Genomic DNA, 24699 nt, shown 5'->3' with positions numbered 1-24699 from the left:
TGGTGCTGGCATCGTGGGGATGGAGTCCAAGCTTTATGATGGTTTTGGCCATGGAGGGGATGCAGGACCAGAGTGGGCTGGGGAAGGGTGAGAGCAGCTCAATGGAGCACCTGCAGTGAGTGAGTTTCAGCTGTGGGGTCCCCAGCCCTGTGACTCCTTGCCCCACTTATAGTGGCCTTCCAGTGGCTGAAGGGGCTACAAGAAAGCTGGGGAGGGACTTTTTGCAAAGGCTTGTAGTGACAGGACAAGGGGGAATGGCTTTGAGCTGGAAGAGGGGAGACTGAGACTAGAGGTGAGGAAGAAGTTCCTGACAATGAGGGTGGTGAGACAATGGAACAGGTTACCCAGGGAGGTTGTGGATGTCTCCTCCCTGGAGGTGTTCAAGGTCAGGCTGGATGAGGCCTTGAGCAACCTGGGCTTGTGGGGAGGGGTCCCTTCCTGTGGCAGGGGAATTGCAATTGGATGATCTTTCAGGTCCCTTCCAACCCAAACCATTCTGTGATTCTTAGCCCAGCCAGCCTGGAGCCAGCCTGGGCAGGCTGTCAGCAACCACAACAAAGCCCTGGAGACACCAGGGCAGAGGGGGGAGCCCCAAGCTTGGTCCCTGGCTCTGAGAGGGCCATGCTGGGCAGCCAGTGTGAGTGGAGCATCACCTCAGCACCTCACAGGGACAGGGCTAACACTCTCTGCCTCAGCTCTCCTCCTACCACCCCAAGGCACTAAGAGCAAGCCCTAGCAGGATTCCCCAGCTCTGCCACCCCAGCCTGGTGCTCATCACACACCGGGGGGGTGTCTCACATACAGCCTGGCCCCTCAGCCCTGCATTGAACAGGATGCCAGGGGTTGGTGAACTGCTGGAAAAAAAGCAGGAACCGCTGCCGGGGGGGGGGAGGGGGGAAAGCAGCATCCCCAGGGCTGGAGGAAGGGCAGTTATTTGACTGATCTCAGAAAGCCCTTTAAGGTTTTGGGTTGTTGGTTCCCCCCCCACTTGCTGGCAGAGAAGCAAGAAAATGATTGTGCTTTTTACCTTCCAGACAGATACAAACAAGTGGAGCCAGGCCTGGCTTGGGAAGGAGATGAAATCAGAGGGAACAAGAACCACTGGGCTGAGAGGCACTGAAATAGGGCAGTCCTGCTGCGCAGCGAGGCCTGGCAGAGCCTCTCTCATCCCCTCCCCCCCCCAGCTCCCAACCAGCCCGGGGCTCTGGGAAGCACTTCCCAGTGATGGGGATGAGAGAAGAGCTGAAAATGTCCCCGCCGCGGGTGAGCCGCTGCAGTTCATTGCAGAGCAGATGGGAGCAGAGGGGGTAGGCAGGAGAACACCCCCTCCGCAGCCCCTTGACCCCTCAACACCCGCGGGGAAGCTGGAAGCTGCGGGGCTCCGGCTCAGCCCGGCTGGGACCAGGGAGCAGTGCGAATGGTCCTGTCCCTCGTTTCCATCCCCGGGCCTTGGGGGGCGGAGAGGGCAGGCGGGGCCCAGGCGGGGGACGCAGAACCATGCCCGGGCAGGGAAAGCCTGACCGGCCTCATCGTCCCATTGTCCCCAAATATCGCGCCTGCCCGTTCGGGGCTGCCGCTGCCGCCACCTCGCAGCCTCCTCACCCCCGTTGGCGCCCCGGGGTGCAGGGGAAGCATCACAGCCTGGGGGGCACCGGGCGGCCGGGGGAGGGGGTGATGGAAAGGCTGAGGATGCTGAGGCAATCGGGGAGGGAGGGGAGCGGGGCAGCTGGGGATGCTGAGCTGGGGCATGCTGGGGCGGCCGCTGGTCCAGCCGGGCGGGGGGGACCGAGGAGGGCGGAGGATGCGCGGGCGGCCGGGCGTGGGGGGGCCGGGGCGGGCGGCGGAGCGCTCACACCATGACATCAGCGCGGCGCGGCCCCGGGGGAGCGGGCGAGGGGCGGGAGCCGGCGCGGCGGTGGCGAAGCGGAGCGGCGGAACGGAGCAGAGCGGAGCGGAGCGCGGCCCCGGGCATGCTCCCGGAGCCCAAGTATGACCGCTTCCGCGACGAGCCACTGACCGCCCCCATGCCATCACCGGCCCCGGGGCCGTGCCCCGCGGCGGGCGAGGAGCCCGAGCCTGGTACCACCTTCTGCGCGCTGCTCCCGCGGATGCCGCAGTGGAAGTTCCACGGCCCCGCTGGTTTCCTCGGCCGCGGACCCGCCGCCGCCGCAGCCAACCGGGACCTCTCCGGGTCAACCCGGGTGGGAGGCACAGCGGGGACCCCCTCGGCGCTGGCCGCCGTGCTAGGCGCCTGCGATCCGCTTTGCGCCGCGCCCTGCACCGGACCGGCGGGCGGGCGGCCGCGGGGGGCGGCGGCGGCGACGACGGCGGCGGGGCGGGCAGGGGCGGCCCGGGCGGGCGGGGACGAGTGGAGCCGCAAAGGCAGCTTCATCCGCAAACCGGCGCAGGGCTGGCTGCACCCCGACGAGCGGGTGCTGGGGCCCGGCGTCTCCTACATCGTCCGGGTAAGTCCCGCCGGAGCCCGGCCCGGTGCGGGAAGGAGCGAAGCCCCGCCCCGGCCCCACGCGTGTCCGGTGCTCAGCGGTTCCGTCTGCTCCTCCCGGCGGCTGTGGGCAGGTCCTCGGGCTCGGGTCCCCCCCCAATTCCCGCTGCCCCAAGCCGGGCTCTGCCGCGGGAGCAGCCGTGGGTCGGGGGTCGCAGGACCCCGCAGTACCGTGGATAGGAGGGTCCTGGGCAGCCACCCCTGGCACACACAGCTTGCAGCCCCTCGGCCCCATCACGGGCAGCCTGACCCTACTGCACTGCCCGCAGGGTCTGGCACATGCTGGGAGGCACTGCACGGTCCCTGAAGGGACCTAGGGTGGGATGAAGACCTGGGAGGGAGGGGTGCCTTTTGGGGCTGGAAGCCAGTAGCTTTCTACCCCCACCAGGATGTCACAGGCCACAGAGCACTGATGAGTCTGTCGGGTCTCAGCGTGGGGCCTGGGAGGTGTGATGTGGTGGGGGGCAAAAGGCACCGTGTGATCTGTGGAGCTTGGTGTTGGAAGGGGCTCTTCTTGCTGGCACCCAGCTCCTCTCCATCAGCTGCCCTGGCAGGGAGGGGGGGGCGCTGGAGGAGGCTGCTCTGATCGTGTTCCCCCCGCAGTACATGGGGTGCATCGAGGTGCTGCGCTCCATGAGGTCCCTTGACTTCAACACCCGGACACAGGTCACCAGGTACGGCCCCACGGAGCCCTGAGTGCTCCCCCTTCCCCGGGGCATGGTGGAGGTGGTGGGGGACAAGTGGCCAGAGCCTGGGGGAGGGCCCTGCCCCGTGGGATCCACCCTGCCAGGACACAGATGAAGGGCACTGCTGTGGATCAATGGCTGGAAAGAGGAGAAGGGAGGTGGCCCTGGCCAGGATTACGTAGGGCAGTGCTGCGGGGACACTGCGGTGCCCAGGACCGTGGGAGATGATGCCCCCCAGACCCTGCAGAGCTGTGGAAGGGGTCTGGGGGTCTGCAGCTGTAACCCAAGCGTGGGCTGTGGCTTGCAGGGAGGCCATCAACAGACTGTATGAGGCAGTGCCAGGAGTGAAGGGCATCTGGAAGAAGAAGGTGAGTTTCCACCCAGCCTTTCCTTCCCTAGGCTCCTTCCTGGGCTGAGCCAGAGTGCTGGGTCAGGGTGTTAAAGGGTGGGGGGTAGGAGGGGGGGCGCTGTTCAGTTCATGGGGCAGAGCCTGGGGTCTCTTGGATCAAGCTGCAGCAGGGGAGGTTTAAGCTGGATGTTAAGAAGAAATTCTTCACAGAAAGAGAGGCTGGCCATTGGAATGTGCTGCCCAGGGAGGTGGTGGAGTCACCATCACTGGAGGTGTTTAGGAAGAGCCTGGATGAGGCACTTGTTGTCATGGTTGAGTTGATTAGGTGGTGCTGGGTGACAGGTTGGGCTGGATGATCTCTGAGGGCTTCTCCAGCCTGGTTAATTCTGTACTCTGTAAATTTCCCCCTTGAAACTTAAGAGGGATAAAAGCTATTTAGTATGGGTCAAGCCTCCTTCACCTCAAGGAACCTGGGCCTGGTGCACTCCATCACCCCCAGGATACTCTCTCTCCCATCAGGCTCCCAACAAAGCTCTCTTCTCCATCCTGGGCAAGAGCAACCTCCGCTTCGCCGGCATGAGCATCGCTGTCAACATCTCCGTCGATGGGCTCAACCTCATGATCCCCACCACACGCCAGGTGGGAGCCACCCCCTCCCCACCCCCCAGCCTCCCAGGGGGCTGATGGCCCTTGCCCTAACCCCTGCTGGGCCACCTCCCCTCCACAGATCATCGCCAACCACCACATGCAGTCCATCTCCTTCGCCTCTGGCGGGGACACGGTGAGGCCAACACACCCCAGCCCTCCTCTGGCTGCCGTCCTTTGGGGGCAGTGGGACAGGGACCACCCTGTGGCAGGTGGGGCTGGGGCTGAGCTCACCTCAGCACCCCCAGCCCTGCTCCCCGCATGGCAGCAGGACACAGGCCCTGAGCTGCCCCTGTGCCCCCCAGGACACCACGGACTACGTCGCCTACGTCGCCAAGGACCCCATCAACCAGAGAGGTGATGCTGGCCCCCGTGCCCAAGGGCTCTGGGGAAGAGGAGGATGGGGCATGAAGGCTGGAGGAGGGGGCCTCTCATGGGGGCACACAAGAGGCATCTCCAGGTGGTCCCAGAGGGGTGATGGGAGCATGGGGGAAAGCCTTGAGCCATCTGTCCGTCTGTCCACAGCCTGCCACATCCTGGAGTGCTGCGAGGGGCTGGCTCAGAGTGTCATCAGCACAGTGGGACAGGCCTTCGAGCTGCGCTTCAAGCAGTACCTCCACAGCCCCCCCAAGGTGGTGGTACCCCCAGACAGGTAGGGGGGTGGGGGGCTGAGTCTCCCCAGCTTGAGGAGGAGGTCTGAACCACACAGGGTGTCCCCAGCTTGCCTGTCCCTGCTGCAGGGTACTGGGTGCAGAGGAGTCAGCCTGGGGGGAGGATGAAGAGACAGCTGAGCACGATTACTACAACAGCATCCCGGGAAAGGAGCCTCCCCCGGGGGGGCTGATCGACTCCCGGCTCCGGCATGGCACCAGCCTGGGCCACATCCACACACAGCCCTCCAGCTCCAGCCCCCCCAGCCAGGTGAGCCCCTGGGGCTGCTGCCAGCCCCACTGCAGGCTTCCCAGGCAGGTTATCTCCATGCCCTCACTCTTCTCTCTCTCCAGGGTGGGCTTACATTCAGGCGAGACCAGAGCAGCCAGCTGGGACCATCCTGGGACTTGGAGAGCCAGAGTGGGTACCACCTGGGGGGGCGTGGGGGGCACTCTGGGAACCATAAGTGGGGGCCCACATGGCTCTGCCCTGCCTGGGCTGATGGCAGGATGGCCCTTGCAGGCCAGGCCTGTGACGGGTACCTGCAGGCAGACAGTCAGTGCCTGGGGCCAAGGGACTACGAGGAGCACATGTATGTGAACACACAGAGCCTGGACGCCTGGCAGCCGGAGGCAGCAGCCCGAGGGGCGCCCGAGGAGAGCCCCAAGAAAGACCTCTTTGACATGAGTAAGCCACCAATGCTGGGAGGTATCCAGCACAGGACCTGCTGTGCAGGGACCGAGCTGGTGCCAGCAGAGCGCTCGTGCTGGCCGTGCCCACAGCGGTGCCAGGCTGAGCGCTGGGAGCTGCGCACCAGGGGCTGTGCCCAGGGCAGGGGTGCCCGGCCCTGCCTGGCACCCTGATGGGTGACATGCCACAAAGCCTGGCTCCCACAGGGCCGTTCGAGGATGCCCTGAAGCTCCACGAGTGCATCGCGGGGGGGGCCAGCAGCAGCAGCCCCCGCATTGAGGACCAGTGGCCGAGCCCCCCCCACCCGCAAGGCTCCCATTGCCCCCACGGAGGAGCAGCTGCGGCGGGAGCCGTGGTACCACGGCAAGATGAGCCGGAGGGATGCTGAGAGGCTCCTGCAGATGGATGGAGACTTCCTGGTGCGGGACAGCCTCACCAACCCCGGGCACTACGTGCTGACGGGCATGCACAGCGGGCAGCCCAAGCACCTGCTGCTGGTGGACCCTGAGGGCGTGGTAAGGGCAGGGCGCAGGGTGGGACTGTGGGGAGCGGATGCTGAAGGGCTGTCCATGGGGTGGGGGCGGATGCTGGAGGGCTGTCCATGGGGTGGGGGCGGATGCTGGAGGGCTGTAGAGGCGTCCCGCGCTGGAGGCAGCTCGCCTGGCTTCAGGGCGGCTGTGCCCCTTGCCCCCAGGTGAGGACCAAGGACGTGCTGTTTGAGAGCATCAGCCACCTCATCAGCCACCACCGGCAGAACGAGCAGCCCATCGTGGCGGCAGAGAGCGAGCTGCACCTCCGCCAGATTGTCCAGAGGAAGCAGTGATGCCGGGGGGCGGGGGGTACGTGAGCCCCCAGACCACTCCTCTGGCATCAGCACCGGCCCTGCCGCAGCCCTGGGGCAAAACCAGGCCCCCTCTGCATTCCCCTTCTCCAGCTGTCCCTCGGGGGGAAGCCAAGCCCCCCCACACGCCCCGGAGTCAGGTTCCCCGTCCTCCTCCCCCGTCGGGCTTCATGGTGCCTGGCCCCATAGGGCCCCTGCTCCACCGCTGCCTCCCCTCGATTGCCCACACTGTGCCCCTTGCCCAGCTGGGGCTGCCCAGGATGTCCATTCCAGCTCGCAGTGGGAGCAGGTGGGTGGCCTGGCCGGGAGGGACAGGGCTCAGACCTGGTTGGGGCAGTGCTGCCTTGCTCTGCCTGGGGCTACCCCCGGGGCCAGCTCCATCCCAGCACAAGGAACTGTTTTCCACAACGATGGAGCAAACGGGGATGGGACCGGGTGGAGGAGCTCCATCCGAGGGCTCACACGGTGGGATGGGGAGAGCAGGCTTGGGGTGTGCGTGGGTGTGTGTGCACCCATGTGTGTGTATCCGTGTCCGTGGGTGTATCCGTGTGTGTATCCGTGTCCGTGTGTGCACAGGTATGTGAGGGACAGCCTGGGACCCGCCCCTTGCCCTCGGAGCTGTTCCTCTGACTTCAGCGCTGCGGCTCAGGACCCAGCTCCCTGCCTCGCTCCCTCCTCTCTGCCAGGACATTCGGGGGCCTGCCCCTATCCGTGGGGTTCCCCCATCAGTGGGGTTGGTAGCCCCTGGCTTGGCTCTGCCCGTGGGGCTGGATACAACTGTCTCTTGGAGGGTGGTGCTGCTGGATGTCCCTCTTGATCCCACATTTCCAGCTGGATTCTCCCCAGGAGTGGCTATCGTGAGGTTCTCAGCAGCCCCAAGCCTCTGTAGCCCTCCCCTGGCCGGGGCCAGGATGAAGCTGCTGCGGGGAAGGCACAGGACAGGGGTGAGCTACCAGCGCTGGCTCATGGGCCAGGGCCGCTGGGAGGAGAAGTGTCCCATTGCCCCCGGGGACCTCCCCCGGCCGGCTCGGGGCTTCAGCAGGTTTTTATGGCACACCCAGCCCCTTCTCCAGTGTGTCTGGCACGGGTTTGTGGTTTGGGATACGTTTCTAATTAAACCTGGAAATGAACAAGGTGCCCAGGTTGTTCCTGCCCACCCCCGGGCATGGTGCTGGGACCAGGCTGCTGCCAGCTCCTGTGCCTGGAGGCTCAAGGGGAAAGGGTACACAGAGGGTGCTGGAATGGTGTCTGCCTCAGCACCAACTCCTGGACAGTCTCACATCAGTGGTGGCAGCCTGCCCGGCCCCATCCTGACTGGTCATTCATTTCTCTGCACCCCTGGATCACCCTGTGCTCCTTCTGCACCTGGGTCACCCTCTGGCTCTCCAGCTCCAGAGTGGCCTGTGGCACACTGGGCTTGGCCACAAGGCGCTGTTCCTGCATGCCACCTTCCCCTACCTGGCATCTTCCTACCCTGCCTGCTCCCTCTGCCTGCAGGCTCACCTCCCACCTCCCACCTCTGCCCATGGCCACCCACCTTCAAGCCTCCTGGCAGGGCTTCTTCTGGCTCCTACCACCACCAGGCTGGCACTGAGCAGCCTAGAGCCAAGCTGTCACCTGTTCATGAACATGGCAGTCAGCAGAGCAGGAGCCCCTCGGTGAGCCTGGACATGGTTCCCAGCTCTGTGGCACTGCCAGCGTGGGGCTGGAATTGGTGGAGGCAGGAGAAGGCAGCCTTGGTGCTGCTGGAACACAGCAGTAGGAGGCTGGGCTCTGAACCACTGGGCACCTGCACCAGGTGGGCAACACCCACCAGCAGCCCTGGCACCAGTGGGTGCTGGTAGCCCACCCTGGCTCTGCTCTGCGTCCCCAGCGCTGCCACCAGCATTCACTTTAGGGAGCGGGATCAGCCTGGCACCCTCTGCCTGGGGCTGGGGACGGGCCCCTGCCTGGGGCAGGGCACTGCTGGGTGCTGGCAGAGGCAATGAATAAAAAGAAGGCCCTAAATAAAGCCCAGCGAGGCCGGGTGTAATTTTCCATTGATAGCTGGGTACCTGCAGGGACGCGGCAGGGACGCGGCAGGGACGCGGCGCTTCCATCTCAGCTGCTATTTTTTGTCATGTAGTAATGCGTCTGCCAAGGGTAATTGCTCTGTTCCCTCAATAGCAGAGGCAGGAAAAGGCAGTGAGAGCCCAGAAAAGGCAGTGAGAGCCCAGACTTGCTTCTTTCCCCGCTGGAGAGCGAGCCCGAGCCGTTCACCAGCTGCCGCCGGCTCCACCGCGATCCCCAGCCCCGGGGGATGCTGCCGTGAGGGGCCCCGAAGAGCTGCTGGGGCTTTGCCTTTAGGGGTTTAACCACTTCGTTCTGGGCTGGTGTGGGATGCAAAGTGGTCTTGGTGGTCTGAGGGGTCTGCCCACGCCAGCCCCGGGTTGTAGGGCTGCTGGATGGGGGGGGGCTCAGGGATCCTTGAGAAGGTCCTGCTGTGGGGCAGCATCCTAAGGCTGCCCAGCATCAGGGTAGGAGCCTGTGGGGGGAGGTGGGATGGGAGGGCAGCAGTGTGCTCTTGGAACAACAAAAAAACCCAATTAGAACAAATATGAGGCCTTGATTGAGTTAAGGATGGACATGAAAAATGGAGTCAGGGCACCAGCTGGATAAGCAGTATGTGCCATGCTGCTGCCCAGGGGGCTACAGGAAGGGCACAGCCCATAGCCCTGGTGCCAGCCCCCTCCCCTCACCGAGCTCTCTCCTTTCCAGCTTCCAGCAGGTGGTAGCACATTGCTGGTTCTGCCATCCATGTCTCTAGTGTCCTCATCCCTCCAGTGTCCCCAGCTCTTGCAGTGTCCCCATCCCTGCCAGAATTCCCAGCCCTCCAGTGTCCCCAGCCAGGCATTGCTTGCCCGTGGTGCCATGCCCAGGTGTTGCCAGGAGCTGCAGCCACCAGCCTGGCACGAGGGACTCCAATCCACATCACCCAGCCCTTGTCCAGCACCCATCACACTGCCCAGGGAGGCAGCCCTAGAGCCCCAAGAGTTGCCTCCTCTTGACATCCTGCACTGCCCAGATTAATGGAGAGAGCCCTGGACGATGGGGAGGCCAGCAAGGGCAGGCATCCATCCTTCCCAGCTCCATGCTGCTGGGTGCCAAGGGAAGGTCCAGAACCTGTTTTGGTGGCCCTGGAAACCTTGGTTTCTGTTGCCTCTGCGAGTGTTTGTTCTCTGCCTGTTTCTGTTCCGGGTTCATCAGCTCCTGCTGCACGTCAGGGCTGGGGTGTTTGGGACCTCAGCGTCTCTGCCTGACTGCTGCAGCTCATCTCCTGCCTCAAACCTGGAAGCTCTCTCCAAGCTGAGCCCAGGCCAGCTCAGTACACTCTGCTCCCCTCCGTGCCCCTGCCCACTGCTCCCTTGCTGGTCTCAGAGCCCTGAGCCGAGTGAGCAGGGCTGGCCCTGCTCCAGCTCTCTCTTATCTCAGGGAAGCTCAACCATTCCTGCCCCTTGTTTACCCAGCGTTGTGCAGGGTGGAGGAAAGGCAAACATCAACCTTTTCTTCACCAGCCTCCACTGCCCGTGAACCTCGTCCTCCTCCCCTGACCTCCATCCTCCCTCTTCTCCCTGCAGGACTCAGGACTTAGCTCCCTGCAGTGCAGAGCCAGGGTCCAGCCAGGACCCTGCTGTCTTCAAGATGCCCCTGCCCAGACCTCCTCCTCACCCCAGCACCTGGCTGGTTCCTGCTCCCCACACTCCCCGTTCCGAGGGTCCCAGCGCCGTTTTCCTGTGCACCCACCCTGCTTTGAGCATCCTGCCCACCACAGCAGCACCGGCTCCTGCAGCGATGTTCTGTAGCCCTAGTGCCACCCGGGCTGCCTCTTGCCCCAGGCTGTCGCATCCAGGTGCCGGCGAGGTGTGTGACATGTGGCACTGCCACCCCCTGCCGCCCTAAAAACCTCTTCAGGCTCTCTGCAGCTCTCGGCTTTGTTCTGCGCCGTGGTGAGCTGAAGAGCTGTGAGTGGAAAGCGCCCGGGGTGTGGTGGGCGTGCGAACGGCTCCATCTCAGCGGCCTCGGTCTTCGGTAGCGCTAGGGATGGGCTTGGGGCTGTCACCGTCCCGCTGCTGTCCCCATCCTGGATCAGGGTCCCCCGCTCCCGGTCTTACCCGAACCCCGGCGCTCCCATACGCAATGCCAGGGTACCCTGGGGTGCACCCGAACCCATTGAGCATCAGCACCCCAGGGTCGCCTGGCCCGGCTCGGTCCCGGTCGTAGTCTCTGCGCCGGTGCCGGTCCCGACGCGACCGGGGAATTGCGGGGGCGCCGCGCTCGGAGGATTACGGCGGCGCGGGGAAGGAGCGGAGCCGCCGCCGCCGCCGCCACCACCGTATAAAAGCGCGTCCGCGCCCGCCCCGCCCGGGCTGCAGCGGCGGCAGCGGCTCCGCTCCAGGTGCGGCGGCGCCGGCAACTTCCCGTGAGCGGCGGCGCCGGTCGGTCTGTTCGGGCATCGCGTGGCGGCCGCCCCGTCCTGTCCCATCGCTCGGGAACAGGCGGTGCCGCCGTGTCCCGCGGGTCCCGATGTCCCTCGGGTGTCCCTTGGCCCCGCCGGTTCTTTCCTGTCCCACATCCCCGGGCTGGTGGGGTCCCGGTATCACTCGGCGCGACCGGTTCCTTTCTGTCTACCCTGGGCTGGCGCGTCCCTGCATCCCTCGGAGCGGCCGGTGCTTTCCCGTTCCCTATCCCCGGCTGTCGGGTCCCGGTGTCCTTCGGCGAGCGCAGCTGCTTCCCATCCCGCCGGACTGTCGGGTTGCGGTGCTCATCGGTGGGGGCGGTTCCTGCCCCTTGCCCCTGGCTGGCGGGTCCCGGTCTTTCGGTGCTGTCTGTCGGCCCCCAGTCTGACGGCTCCAGCTGCCGGTGCCCGGTCCCCGGTGACAGCGTTGTCCCTCGGGTCTCTTTCAGCACCGCGTCTGGTGACAACATGTGGCTCCTGGAGCGGCTGCGCGGCGTGGCGGAGAACGGCGGGTCCCGGGGCACGGGGCCAGAGGACTCCCCACGGGGATCCCGCTACAGCAATGTCCTCACCCCTGATAAGATCCCCGACTTCTTCATCCCACCCAAGCTGACCGCAGTACCCGCCGAGGGTCCCGAGACCCCCGCGGCGCCCACCCTGGGCCCCTCAGCCTCCGAGCAGGACCTGGCTGGCCGCAAGCCCCCGCGCAGCCCCCGACCATCCAGCCGGTCCCGGTCGCGGGCCACCAGCCGTCACATCATCCAGATCGAGACCGCCGAGGACGGGGCGGCGGAGGGGAGCTTTGGCACCAACGTGGACCCGCAGTCGCAGACGGCCATGTCCCTGCCCTACGTGCCCAAGGCGCAGACCTCCTACGGTTTCACCACCCTGATGGAGAGCCCCCACACCAGGCGCAAAGAGTCTCTCTTCCACAGCGAGCACAGCAGTCTCTGTCCTTCGCCTGCCACCTCGCCCAGCTCCCAGCGCAGAGCCAAAGTCAACGGCGAGAGCCGGCCCCGGACGCCTGCCGACCTGGGCGCAGCCCTCATGCATCCCGGCCGCTACTTCAGCGGCGGCGAGAGCGACACCGGCTCCTCGGCCGAGTCCTCACCCTTCGGCTCCCCGCTGCTCTCCCGCTCCGTCTCCCTGCTGAAGATCTTCAGCCAGGAGAGCCAGTCCAAAGTCATCAAGCTGAAGCACTCGGTGGCCCGCAACAGCTCCCTGTCCACCGACGACAGCTCGGCCGACACCAGCCCCAGTGTCCAGCGCCGCTCCAGGAGCGCCCCGGCCGGGGGGCAGCCACCCACCGCCCTGCTGCCCCTGGACCTGCCACCGGGCTGCGACCGGGAGCACAGCCTGCGGCTCAGCCGGGGCGGCAGCCTGCGCCTGGCCGCCGAGTACGACCCCTCCAACGCCCGGCTGCGTGTGCGGCTGGTCTCCGTCGAGGACCTCTACGATGCCCTGGTCGACCTTCGTAGCATCAACTGCTGCGTCTCGCTGTGCCTCAACCCCGGGAAGCTGCAGAAGCAGCGCAGCACCATCGTCAAGAACAGCCGCAACCCCGTCTTCAACGAGGACTTCTTCTTCGACGGGCTGGGCCCTGGCCACGCCAGGAAGATGTCCCTGAAGCTCAAGGTGGTCAACAAAGGCAGCAGCCTTAAGCGCGACACGCTGCTGGGGGAGAAGGAGCTGCCACTCACCTCCCTCCTGTCCTGCCTGTAGGTGCTTGCAGCCGGCCCCCGAGCGAGCTGCCTGCCCGTGGGGTTGGGGTGAGGGGGAAGCCAGCCCCGGCCCCCAGCCCCGCTGGAGGAGGGTTTGGAAGGGCCCCTCGGAGGAGGGACAGGGCTGTGGTGGAGAGGGGGGATCCCCAACAGCGACTCTGCCAACACCAGGGCAGGCAGGGCTGGCAGCTGCAGCCTCTTCCTTCTGCTTCCTCCCTGCTCTCTCGGGGGCTGCATCTCCTGGAGCCCAGCAGGGAGCCATTGGTCCCATCTCCAGCGGGAAGGATGGATGTCACCTGCTGGGCTCTTCCCTCCCTGGTGGTCTCCAGCTGATCAGCGTGAAGGTTGGAGGTGGGTAGATCTCTGTAGCATACTTACCTCTCTCAAAGCCCCAGCTCCTGGAGTCAGGGGACAGCATCCGTCTCGGCTTTCATTTAAGAGACAAGTTTCTCGTCTTGGAAAACTGCAGAGAAAATACTGCAGAGGTGACCCAAGGGTGGGCCAAGGGAGGTGACCCTGGGGGGATGAGTCAGGTTTGTGAGTTTTGAGCCTTTCCTGGACTCTTCCTAGCCCTGTGGGACTGCAGGGATGTGCAGGTCAGCTTGATCTGACACCCACAGCCTCCCCAGGAACCCTCCCTGCCCACCCCCAGCAGCGTCCCCTGCTCTGACTCCCACGGGAAGCTGCTCACAGAGCTTCAGGGGCTTTGGACTTGCCCAGATCCAGGAGGCTGCCTGTGCTCATCCCCTGCCTTCAGGAGGGAGATGCTAGGTGCTGCTATGGCTTTGGGAGGTGTGGGAGGAGACAACACCTGGTACCCCTTCTCCTGGCCACAGAGGACATCACAGGCAGTGTCCCAGCAGGCACACTTGCTGACAAACGCCGAGGTGACAGGAGTGGCCCTCCCTGAGTGCCGGTGGTCTGGCTGGCCCTGGGGACATCCCCAGGTATTGCTGGGCAGGGGTCGTCAGGCAGAGGTTCCTCCACCCTCTGCCCTTCCTTGGTCACGGGGGGCTTGTAAGCAGCTGCACCCACGGGAGGGGCGCCTGTGGGGCCACAAAGCCCCTGTGCCCATCAAGACCCTCTCACTAAAGGGACTGCCCTGACCTTGCCGTTTCCCCTGGGGGGCACAGCGGGGTGTTCCCACCCCTTCCCGTCCCTCCCTGCTCTCCCAGCTGACTGGCTGGAGGCACTGGGGGAGCCGGGGGTGGGCAATGCTAGGAGGGGGGCAATGCCAGCGGGGAGGGGGGGGTGGGGGTGGGGGGTGAGGGGGCATCTCCGTGGGCAGATTAAACCAGACTCCTCGTTGTCGTTTGGTGTGGTGTTTCCCGAACCCCATCGGGCTCTGCATGTTTCCCTCCCCTGAGGGCAGCAGGATTCGCCCTGTTCCTGGCCCTGCCTGCTGCGGCCACGCGTGGCCCCCTCTGTGTTAAACCTCTGTTGGTGGCAGTTGATGTTCCTTCCTTGTCCTTTGCAGCAGCAGCAGATGGCAGATTTCAGTGTTGGCTATTTATATCCGAGGCTGATCTTTCCCGGCGTTGTTTTTACTTCTGTCTGTAAATATGTTTCAGGTGCGTGAGGCATGGTTCTGACAGCGCTGCCGTTGCATGTCGGGGGGTGGGGGGGAGTGGGGTGGTTGGGAGGGGATCTGGGGTGATCGTGGCTCTTTGTCGTGGTGGAAAACAATCCCTGCAGGACGTAAGGAGCAGACACATCCCTCCTTCGCAGCGGGGGGGGACAGGGGGGAGGGAAGGGGAGGGATTTTCCCACCTGAGGCTTCCCACTGCTCCCCCCCCCCCCCGCCAAGAAACCGACGTGGGAGAACTCTCCTTGGTCCTCAAGCGTCCAGGCTCATCCTGGGGGCAGATGTGGGCTCTGGGGAACGTGGTGGGGGGATAGGACAACAACATCCCTGGGCTGGGGGCTAACATCCTGCCCCTGAGCAGGATAGTGATGCTGCCTGGCTGGCTGCTGCCTGGCAGCCCCACGCACACCTCACCAGGACATCCCCACCTGAGAAATGGGACCCAGGCGATGCTGGGGGGTGGGGGTGGACCTGGCAGGCAGTGAGGGGAGGGCAAACAGAGCACCAAAACCTTTGCTTAGCTCCTGTGAGAGGACTAGGGAGTGACACACACCCCCAGCAGAGAGCGAGCTGCGTGCCTTTGGGTTTGGGGAGGGCAGATGCCGAGAGCGGGAGCCCTGGGCTGCTCCTTGGGTTGGGGCTGGTCTGGGGCTGAGACCCAAGGGCCCGGGGGCTTGTGGTGTCCCTGTCCTCCTCCTGCCTGTGGCAGGGCTGCCCCTGGGTGGAGCGCAGTGACATGTGGCCACCCGGGGAGCTGTGGGACGTGCTGCTGTGAGCCCTGCTCCCGCGGTGGTTGGTGGTGTGGGGGCTGGGACCGTGGCCTGCCTGGGTCTCTTTCTCTACTGCTCTTTTCTACTGCTCCTGCTTTGATATTTCTGTGGCTGGATTTAATGATGCTTTTTTTTTGGAGTGATTGAAACAAAAAGTATATTCCTAAAGCATATTCCTACCTGACTGGAATGTTTGGTTACAGATGACTTCCCCTTTTTAGTGCAATAAAGTCATTTCTAAAACAGACGGAGGTGATGCTCTGGCTCCTGGTTTCCCCGAGGTGCTCCCTCTGCTATTCTCTGCCATGGCGTCCCCCGAGCCCATTCACCTTCCCTGTGCCCATGGGAGGAGGGAGCAGAGCTGAGACCCTGGCACTGCCCAGCCGCGGAGCGGAGACTGCTCTCGGGGGTGGTGCTGCCCATTCCCGCTGGCATCGCAGGGGCTCAAAACACCTCAGGAGCTTCTTGGTCGCCTTGTGCCAACCAGCCACGGAGTGAGGTGGAAGCAAATCTCCCGAGAAGGACCGGGGACAGGGGGAAAGAGGCTGTTCCTGCTCAGGAGGGGACCTAGGGCCGTCCACGCTGGGTCAGAGCTGAGCTGGGGCACCGCCTGCGTGGGGCTGGGGCTGCAGAGAGGGACAGCAGCTGCCCACGCGAGTCCTTCCTCCTCGCCAGCTCCCCCAGCCTGGCCCCTGTGCTCCTGCTTGCCTGTGCTGGTGATTAAAGCGGTGACGATGCTTTTGTGCTGCCCGTCAGCAGCGTGGGCTGGAGCGCTGCCCTCACAGGGGGCTGGCTGCCCAGCAACCCCAGCCCCCCCCCCCCAGCCCTCGGACTGACCACACGGTGCCGCGGGGGGTGTGCTCTGAGCTCCAGGAGACCCTCAGGGGCTCTTTGAGGCACGGTTAAGCTCTGCCCCCACGGCAGCACAGTGTGGGAGCCCTCTCTGCCGCTCTCTGAGCTCCACAGCCCTTTTGCCTGCTGCAAACCCCTGGCACCCGGGGCTGGCTCTGGCACGTCAGGGCTGAGCTGCTCCGGCACCATCTCGGGGTGGAAGCAGCCTCGATGGTGTCTGCCCAGCTGCATCCTTGCTGCGCTGCCGCCGGGCAGTGCCTCCCGAGCCACCTCCGATGTGGTGGTGGTGGTGGGGAGGTTGGGTGAGATGCTCTCGGGGTGGAAGCAGCCTCGATGGTGTCTGCCCAGCTGCGTCCTTGCTGCGCTGCCGCCGGGCAGTGCCTCCCGAGCCCTCCGTGGTGTGAACGATGTGGCGGGGGGTGGGGGGGAGGTTGGGTGAGATGCCCTCGGGGGGCCTCCTGGAGCCTTCCTCAGCCCAGCCCAGCTGTCAGCGTTGAGCGCATCTCACCCTGGGTGGTGTTTTTTCCTCCCTTTTCCTCACCACTTTCCATTTCTAACCCTTCTTTCCTCCCCTCCCCTCCCCTCCCCTCCCCCAGACGCCGCGGCATGGAGCGAGGGAGGTTTGTCTGGTACCCAAATGCCACTTTTCTAATTTCCACCGTTCTAATAATTTTGTCAGGTTTTGGCAGCCACAGAAGCTGGGAGCACCAAACAGATCCTCCCTCTCTCTCTCCTCCTGCGCCCACAGGGGCAGGGAAAGCAGCGCGGGGAGGGCTTGGCAGGTGCCAATAATTCGAGGAGTGCTTTGCTTGCTCCCCCCTCCTCCCTCCTTTCTCTTTCTTTCTTCTTCCCCCCCACCCCTCCTCTTTCTAGAGGTGTAAATCTCCGGCAGTTAGCAATAAAATGAGGCTGATTAAGTTCAGTTCGAACGAGAGTGGATGGGGTCAGCGGGAACACACCGGGGAGTAGGGGGGGGAAGAAAAAGAATCCCTGGAAAGTGTTCAACATTCAAAGCAGAGGAAGGGTGGAGAAGGGCATCTCGGGGAGGGGAGGAGGGAGGAGGGGGAGCGCTTAACTCTGAATTTGTAATTCGAGGCTCTGTGGGAAGGAAACGCGGCTGCTGCCTGCCCTGGGCCCGGCCCGCCAGGGGTGGGGTCAGGTTGGGATGAGCTTCAGCGTTGGAAGATGCTGGGGGGAGCCGGTGGGGAGGGGCTGGGGGAGCAGAGGGATCTGTTCCACTCTCTGCATTGCAGCAGGGGCAGAGATGCCTCAATGGAGCTGAGACCAAGAGCAGCTCTGCCCATTGCCGGCGATGCTCAGGCTGAGGGATGCTCCAGCCCTGGCAACTCGCCCCTGCCCAAGGGACCCTCTGACTGGGGATCTCTCTGCTCAGGAGTCCCTCTGCCCGGGGGTCCCTCTGCCCGGGGGTCCCTTTGGTCAGAGATCCCTCTGCCTGGGAGTCACTCTGCCCAGAGATGCCTCTGCCTGGGGGTCCCCAGGCCACTCCAGCCATGTCAGTGGGGGTGGCACAGAGCACGTTCGGGGCAGTGGGATGCCAGGAGGAAACTGAAGCAGGATGGGGAGTGCTAGACTAAAGGAGCTGCTGGCAGCCCTTATCTCCAGAGCAAGGCTGACCCAGGGGAGGTGTGCACAGACCTGGGCTATTTTTAGCCCTCGTCCCCACAACATGAGGACTCAACTTCTGAGACAATTGCTGGGAGCTCCTTTGGATCTAAGATGGAGAGGGAGGAAGGGAGAGGCCAAAGGAAGGGCTCAGTCTCATCTGGGACCTGTGGTGGGACCAGGGCTGCCCTGAAGGGTTTCTCAGGGAGGGGGCCAGTGAGGCTGTCCCCATGGGGGCTTCAATCTGTCCCCCCAGCCAGCCAAAGGAGCCCCAGGGCCAAATGCTGCTGCACTTGGAGGATGCCCAGGGGTCCTCAGCAGCAGCTGGAACAGCTTTTGGCTGAAGAGGGCTGCAAGAGCTGCTTCTCCTCTCCAGAGTTTTGGGTGCTTTGGGGGCTGGGGGAGCCTCGAATGCCCCCCTAGGGGGCCTGAGCTTGGTCATATCCCTCCTCTCCAGCCCCGACCCGGCTGCTGATTTCCCGTTTTGGTCAGGAAAAGCATCTTCCCGTTGCCTGGCAACCCTTGGCAGCCCGGTCCAGCAGTGGATGTGAGACTTGAGCAGGGGGGGTGAGGGGTGGTGGTTCTCCAAGGGGAAATTCTCTCCTATCTGCAGCCCTCACCAGGCTGGTACCCAGGGCAAGGGACCAGGGGGGCTGCTCAGTGCTGGGGGGTATGGTGTGTGTGAAGCCACCACAGGGTTCCTGAGCACGGGGTGGGGGGGATGATTTCCCAGTGGGCTCTCACCCATGCCTGGGGTGTGAAGCTGCTGCCCATGGTGGTGTCACTGCTGCCCAGCCCAACCCAGCACCTTTGGTCGTTATGGCTTCCCCGGGACAGGGCTCACCAGGCCAGCAAGCAGATAATGGCATCCAGCTGGCACCAAAAAGCCTCTGGGGTGAGAAGAGCCTGGCACCCACTCAGGGTGGAACCCTCGCAGCCCTCACTGCCCTGCAGCGGGGGTGACAGCTCTGCACAACACCCCCACACCCCGGTTTGGTGGCAGCCACCTTTGCCAGCCCCCTGCCCCACGAGGGCAGCAGCTGTGGGAGTGGGGGGTGGGGTGCCCAGTGCCCATCGGTGAGCCACGGTCCTGCCCCAGGGCCGGTCGGGCGCCTGTAGCATCCCTGCTGCGTGGCTCTGGTCCTACCTGGCACTGATCTGGGGGCATGCAAGGACCGGGCACGTGGGTGTGTGGCAGGGAAGAGGCCAGCACAGCCCAGGCAGTGCCAGCTGCACGTGAGCATCGGCCTGCCCTGGCACACGCTCGCCCTCACTTTATTGCAGCCATTTGTCTTCCGTGGCAGCGTCTGTTCCGAAGCAGAGAGGAGAGGCTCCCGCTGTTCCTGGGAGGAAAACAGAACTTTATTGCATCTCACCATCCCTTGCAGCCACATCAGATGAGAGGGAAAGCCAGAGGAGAGCGATTCTCCTTTGCTCCCCTCTGAGAGCCTGTGCCCTGGCACCCTGGGGCACCTGGCATGGGCTGCGGCCAGCAGGCAGCAGCTGCTGCTCCTCCGCGGCACAGAACCCCCCTCCCCGGTGGGGGGACCCCAGGCTCATGTTCCTCGGGGGGGACACAGAACCCCCTGGGCTCTGCTGGAGCAAGGACAGCCTGTGGCTACATGTCAGCCCTGAGGCACTCAGACGGCTGAGCACAGCCGGCAGGATGGAAGCAGCAGCTGCCAGGGGTGTCCCCAGGGCTGGCAGCGTTCCTGCCACTGCAGCCTCAGGGCACACCACACAGCTCCCTGCGTTTTGCTTGCTCAGTTTGAGCTTTGCTTTCCTACTCTGAGGCTGGAAATCTGACAAGAGCCTGGGGCCACATCAGAGAATCACAGAACTGTGCCGATTGGAAGAGACCTCCAAGAGCAAGGTTCCAACCCTAAATCGTGGCCACTACACCCCAGAGCCATGGCCACAGGCTTCTTGAACACCTCCAGGGATGGGGATTCCACCCCCTCCCCTGGGCAGCCTGTGCCAAGCCCTGACCACTCTGGCAGCAAAGAATTTTTTTCCTCAACTCCAACCTAAACCCCCCTGGCAGAGTTTCATCCTCCCTCTAAGCCGGGGAAAGGCAGTGAGGAGGTGGCAAGCACGACCTCAGACTCTCCTCTCCCCTTCTCCTCTGGCAGAGGAGACATTTCTGCAAGCACCTGGGAGGCAGGGTGGGAGGTGTGGGGTTGGGGTGGGTGCAGGGGGGCATGTGGGACCTTATTCTATGATTCTAACCTGCTCTGGTTGCAGATGTCCCTGCTGACTGCAGGGGGGTTGGACTAGACGACCTTTAAAGGTCCCTTCCAACGCGAACCAGTCTCTGACTCTGTGATTGTGCTGGGGGAGTGCGTGGTGAGGAGGCTGGAGGAGGGCAGAGGATGCTTTGTGGCGTGAGGGATCTCTCCCTCCTCTCTTCTCCCCTCCTCTCTGTCTCCAGCCACCTGCTCTCCTCTACCTGCCTGCTGGAGGTTTTTAAACGCTGCCTTTCAAACCCCTGCAAAATGCCCAAAGCACCGAACGGGTCCAGGTGGGAGGGAAACAATCGGCACGAACAAAGCAGCCGGGAGGGTTTGTTAAGCGCCAGCAGCTGCTGGCAAACATTTTAATGCCAATGCAGGCGGGCACCGATCGATAATGGCACTTGGGGCCGCGGGCTGGTCTCTGGTCCGTGGCCTGCCCGCGGTTTTGCCGTGCCCTGGCTGAGCCCAGGGTGAGGGGACTTAGGGTGAGGGGACTTCACGGAGGTCCCCCCCGCGGTGAGGAGCAATCAGCCACATCCCGGCGGGGAAGGGCTGGGAGATGCTCCAGGTGCTGGCGAGGGCAGAGCTCTGCTTCTTCCTCCTCTCGCCCCCCCTGCATCTCCACCTGAACCCCAAGCCCCAGGCCAGGGGACATGGTTCGGTGTCCCTCCCTCAGCTCTCCCAGGGCGGTGGCAGCCACCAGGGCTGTTCAGCTCGACGGGAACAGGACGGGAGCCAGGCGTGGGACCGCGGCTGCTATCGCGGCGGAGGCAGCGCCCAGAGATCGACCGGACACGCCGCAGGGAGCTCGCCTGGCATTGCCATGGTAATGGAGATAACAGCGGCTGCCAGGCGGAGAGCAGGGAGGGCAGGAGCTGTGGCAGGCTTAGCTCGCCGGGAGACACCTCCAGCCTCGCTCAGCGGCAGCCCCGGCCCCGGGGCCACCCTTTTGCCACCCCCTGCCCGAAGCCCCCGGCGACAGGCGGGTGGCAGCAGCTTGTCCTTGGCGCGAGTGATGCCCTGGGCGCTCCTCACACCCGCAGCCGTGCCAGAGGTTGCGGTGGGTGACAGATGAAAACAGACATTCGAAGCCTCACATCTCACCGCTGCCAGGTTATAATTAATTCCTCTTTGCAGCTCAGCCCAATTGCCCTCACGCAGCTCCCCGTTCAGGCCGGTTGCCATCCGAGGTTTCTCTGATCACTGATCTTATCGAGCACGTCGGTGTGAAGCCAGAACCCTGCAATTAGCAAGAGCTGGAGCAGCAGGTGAACTGCCACTTAGCTCCTCACCGCTGCCAGGGGAGGATGTGTGCTTGGCACAGCGCTTGTGGGGCCCTCCCTGGCCCACATCGGGCAGGATGGGAGGCTGGGGTGAGGGGGGTGGGGGGGGATAGGTTGGTGCTGGAGCTGGCAAGCACCAGAAACTGTTGGGAGCTCCACAGGTTACCTCGTGTGGGGAGGGAGTTTGCCTTTCCCAGCCCCCCACCATCATCAAGGTGCTGCCAGCAGAGCTGAGAAAGCTGGAGAAGATTCTGTGAAGTGTCCCTAAGCACCTCTGGATTTCTGCCTCCTCTTACCACTGCTCCCAGTGCCACAGCCCAGCCTCCTCCCAGCCTCGTGTGGGTGCCCCTCACTGAGCAGATGGATCCTCAGGCTTTGGGGCAGGGGGGGAAGGTGCTGCTAACCCAACCACCAGCAAAGCATCACCTTCCTCTTGGCAGCTCTTGCACCATGCAGACCCAGGAAGACAGCTCCTGCTTCCTGCCCTGATCTGGGCAGCGTTGGCAAGAGGCAAGCCCTGCATCCCACCCAGCACCCATGCTGCTGGACCTCAGATGTGCTGAGCACTGGACAGCCTATCCCCAGATCCTCCTAGCAGGCTCGGGAGATCCTGCTCTGAGCTGCTGCTCAGGGCCTGAAGCTCTCTTTTGTGGCCAATCTGCTCCCTCCCACCCGTGCTGGCTACCTGCCCGCAGCGTCTCCTGGCAGAGGCGTCAGGCGAGGGAGCAGCTCTGGCTGCAGGGCTGCTTTGCCAGAAGCCCTCAGGCGCCATGGAGCCAGGCAGCTCCCTGGCAGCAGGGTCACCCCCTGTGCTGGCAGAGCCCAGGGGTAGCCAAGGCTGGGGAGCAGCAGCTGGAGCAGAGGAGCAGCCATGAGCCCTCCTGGATGGGGCTGGTTTGGAAGCAGCCAAATTCTCTCTGGGGTTGCACTGTGTGGTGAGGCTGAGGCTGCCCCAGCTCTAGGCACCCCTGATGCCAAACGTCCCTGGGCACAGGGCAGTGGCCCTGAGCAGTGCCAGAGCTGGCTCCAGGCCCTGTGCATAGAATCACAGAATGGTTTTGTTTGGAAAAGGCCTCTAGGATCACGAGTCCAACCAGCAACCTTAGACCACCCTGACCACGTCCCCAGGAACCATGGCCACAGGTTTCTTGAACACCTCCAGGGATGAGGACTCCACCACCTCCCTGGGCAGCCTGTGCCAACCCCTGACCACTCTGGCAGCAAAGGAATTGTTCCTCATCTCCAGCCTAACCCTCCCCTGGCACAACTTGAGGCCATTTCCTCTCTTTCTATCACCTGAGCCTAGGGAGAAGAGGCCAACCCCCACCTGGCTCCAACCTCCTTTCAACAAGTCGTAGAGAGCAAAGAGGTCTCCCCTCAGCCTCCTGTTCCCCAGACTGCACACCCCCACTTCCCTCAGCTGCTCCTCCCCAGCTCTGTTGCCCACCTCTGGACCCCCTCCAGCTCCTCACTATCTTTCTCCTCACGCACACAGGTGCCCCCCGGTGGCACTCAGCGGGCGGCTGCGGGGTCCCCACCCTCGCCGCAGCTGCAGCCTCCGTCGGGCGGTGTCGCACGGGCACCTACCTCAATCTCTCACTTTGCCACCCCCATCCGTCTGTCGCTGCTGCCACTCACCGACAGGAATAAACTCCAACACCTACCATATGCTCTGCTGCTTCAGCCGCCCGTGCTCACTTGTTACTATCTATTGCCAAAGCCGGAGCTGCCTCTGCCGTGCCCTGGCGGTGGGGAGACAGTCTGTGGGGTGGCACTCTGGGGTCACTGCTGCTTCTGTGCCCCTCCCCACACCACCACTACCACCACCCCACCCCCCCCTGCCATGGCAGGTGGGCACAGCAGGCTCTGCCCTTTGGTGGGCTCAGCCCTGCCCCAGGGGATTCCCTGCTCCGCACCTGGCACCAGCTCTGGTGTTTGGGAGATGGCTGGATGCTGTGCCAGTGGTTTGGGTGGTGGTGCTGGTGGGGCTCAGCTGGTCCTGTCCTGCAAAGGAGCTCAACCATGCTGGCAATGCTCCAGGGCAGGATCTGCCCCCCTCCACGCTCTGCTGTTGTGCCTCATAGGGCACCAACAATGTGTGTGCCTGGGAGGTGCCACTGAGCCTTTGTCTCATGGCCCCAGCTGGCATCAGCCCCTGGCAGAGATGGATGCAGCACATGGAGCCACGCTTGCCTGACTGGGAGCAGGGTGCTGGTGGCACAAATCCTTGTCTGGGACCTACAAGAAAGATGGGGGAGGGATAAGGGCTTGTAGTGATGGGACAGGGAGGAATGGCTCTGAGCTGGAAGAGGGGAGACTGAGACTAGAGATGAGGAAGAAGTTCTGGACAGTGAGGGTGGGGAGAGACAGGAACAGGTTGCTCAGGGAGGTTGTGGATGTCTCCTCCCTGGAACTGTTCAAGGCCAGGTTGGGTGAGGCCTTGAGCAACCTGGGCTGGTGGGAGGTGTCCCTGTCCATGGCAGCGGGTTGGAACTGGATGATCTTTAAGGTCCCTTCCAACCCAACCCATTCCCTGATTCTGTGACAGGGACATGAGCCAGCACGATGGCTCCTGGCTCTGCTGGGGCTCCTGGCTCTGCTGGTGGGAGCTGTGTCCCTAGGATTTTCCCAGAGGGAAACCACAGGGAAGGGTGCAGTGAGCAGCCACCAGCGTGTCCCACTCAGCCCTGGGGGCTGCGAAGTCCTATGCGACCCCTCCGCCACGGGGGCTGGGAGGGTCCTGCAGGGACGGTCCCTGCCCTGCCCCGGCAGGAAGGAGCTTTAATCTTGGCTGAGCAGCGCCGGTTCCTTCCCTCCCCTCAGGGCTGCTCCATTTGCTTAACGATCCTTGCAGCTGGGACAGTTCTCCACTCAGAGGGGATGCAGCTCGGTTGCATCCTCCAGGAGCCGGATCTGGCCACTGCCATGAGCCACAGAAAGACCTTTACGGGTGGAGCCTGTGCCCCTCCTGCCCAGCCCCTCCTGCATCACCGCCCCCAAGCGCCAAAGAAGCACCCTGGGGGATGGGGGGGAAGGGGCCGGGGAACATCTGTGTCCACGAGCGGAGCTGCTTCCCACCGCGATCCCCAGCCAGCATCCCACCTTCTGCCTGTGAGTTTTAATTGCGCCGTGCGGCTTTGAATCCTGCTTTTAATTGCAGCCTAACGAGGCCGGGGCAGCAGGAGAGGAAAACATCAAGCTTCGGGGAAACAAATGGGGAGAGAGAAAAGAACATTTACCGGTGACTAATGGGACCGTGGCTTGGCACGTGTGTGTGTTTGCCAGCCCGAGGAGGAGTGGGGATTTCTTCCACGCACTTGGCAGGCTGAGCCATGCGGTGCAGCGTGAGGAGAGCAGATTTCTCCCGGCCCCCTGCCGTTTCCGCGTTATTTTTAACCCCCAGCTCATAAAAAAGCTTCCCCCACCCCTCCTTCCCCCTCCCCCCCTCTCCCTCCCTTCCCCAGTAAACAGAGCGGCTTCTGCCTGCCTGCACAGGCAGGGTTGGGGCTGAAACATCTACTGGTGACAGATGGGTCCCTTTACACACCAGGCTGGGCTCACCGGGGGGAAATGGAGAGGAATTCGGTGCAGAGCAGAGGAGAGTTTCGGAGGCTGGCCCCCAGAGCCCTCGGGCAGTCAGCAGCCAGGTGAGTGCCACCACGCAGGGCAGGGACAGGGCAGGGCAGGCTGAGCGCAGTGCTGGGGACCCCAAACGTCAGATGGATTCCTCAGGACACTCTGGACTCAGCATTGGGGTCCAGGCCCAGTATC

General features: G+C 63.8%; 2 protein-coding genes across 2 annotated transcripts; both read left to right on the top strand.

Annotated features, from left to right (window-relative positions):
• The first annotated feature begins 1856 nt into the window (after window positions 1–1856).
• SHC2 (SHC adaptor protein 2) lies at window positions 1857–8360 on the top strand. The gene is given in 14 exon segments (XM_068156194.1): window positions 1857–2465; window positions 3107–3177; window positions 3497–3557; window positions 4058–4177; window positions 4266–4319; window positions 4489–4540; window positions 4709–4835; window positions 4924–5104; window positions 5188–5254; window positions 5357–5521; window positions 5731–5819; window positions 5821–6039; window positions 6219–6363; window positions 6942–8360. Coding segments are annotated over 13 exon segments (1944 nt in total). The 3' UTR covers window positions 6348–6363; window positions 6942–8360.
• Window positions 8361–10951: 2591 nt separating this feature from the next.
• Window positions 10952–13764, top strand: C2CD4C (C2 calcium dependent domain containing 4C). The gene has a single exon (XM_068156167.1). It carries the CDS (start codon window positions 11329–11331, stop codon window positions 12580–12582), a length of 1254 nt encoding a protein of 417 aa, XP_068012268.1. The 5' UTR covers window positions 10952–11328; the 3' UTR covers window positions 12583–13764.
• The last annotated feature ends 10935 nt before the right edge of the window (window positions 13765–24699 follow it).

This window comes from Melanerpes formicivorus, unplaced genomic scaffold, assembly GCF_026170545.1.
Source record: "Melanerpes formicivorus ecotype bairdi unplaced genomic scaffold, bMelFor1.0.p_v2 SCAF_34, whole genome shotgun sequence".
In the NCBI taxonomy this organism is placed as follows: Eukaryota; Metazoa; Chordata; class Aves; order Piciformes; family Picidae; genus Melanerpes; species Melanerpes formicivorus.
This window is presented reverse-complemented; position numbering and strand designations above follow the sequence as displayed.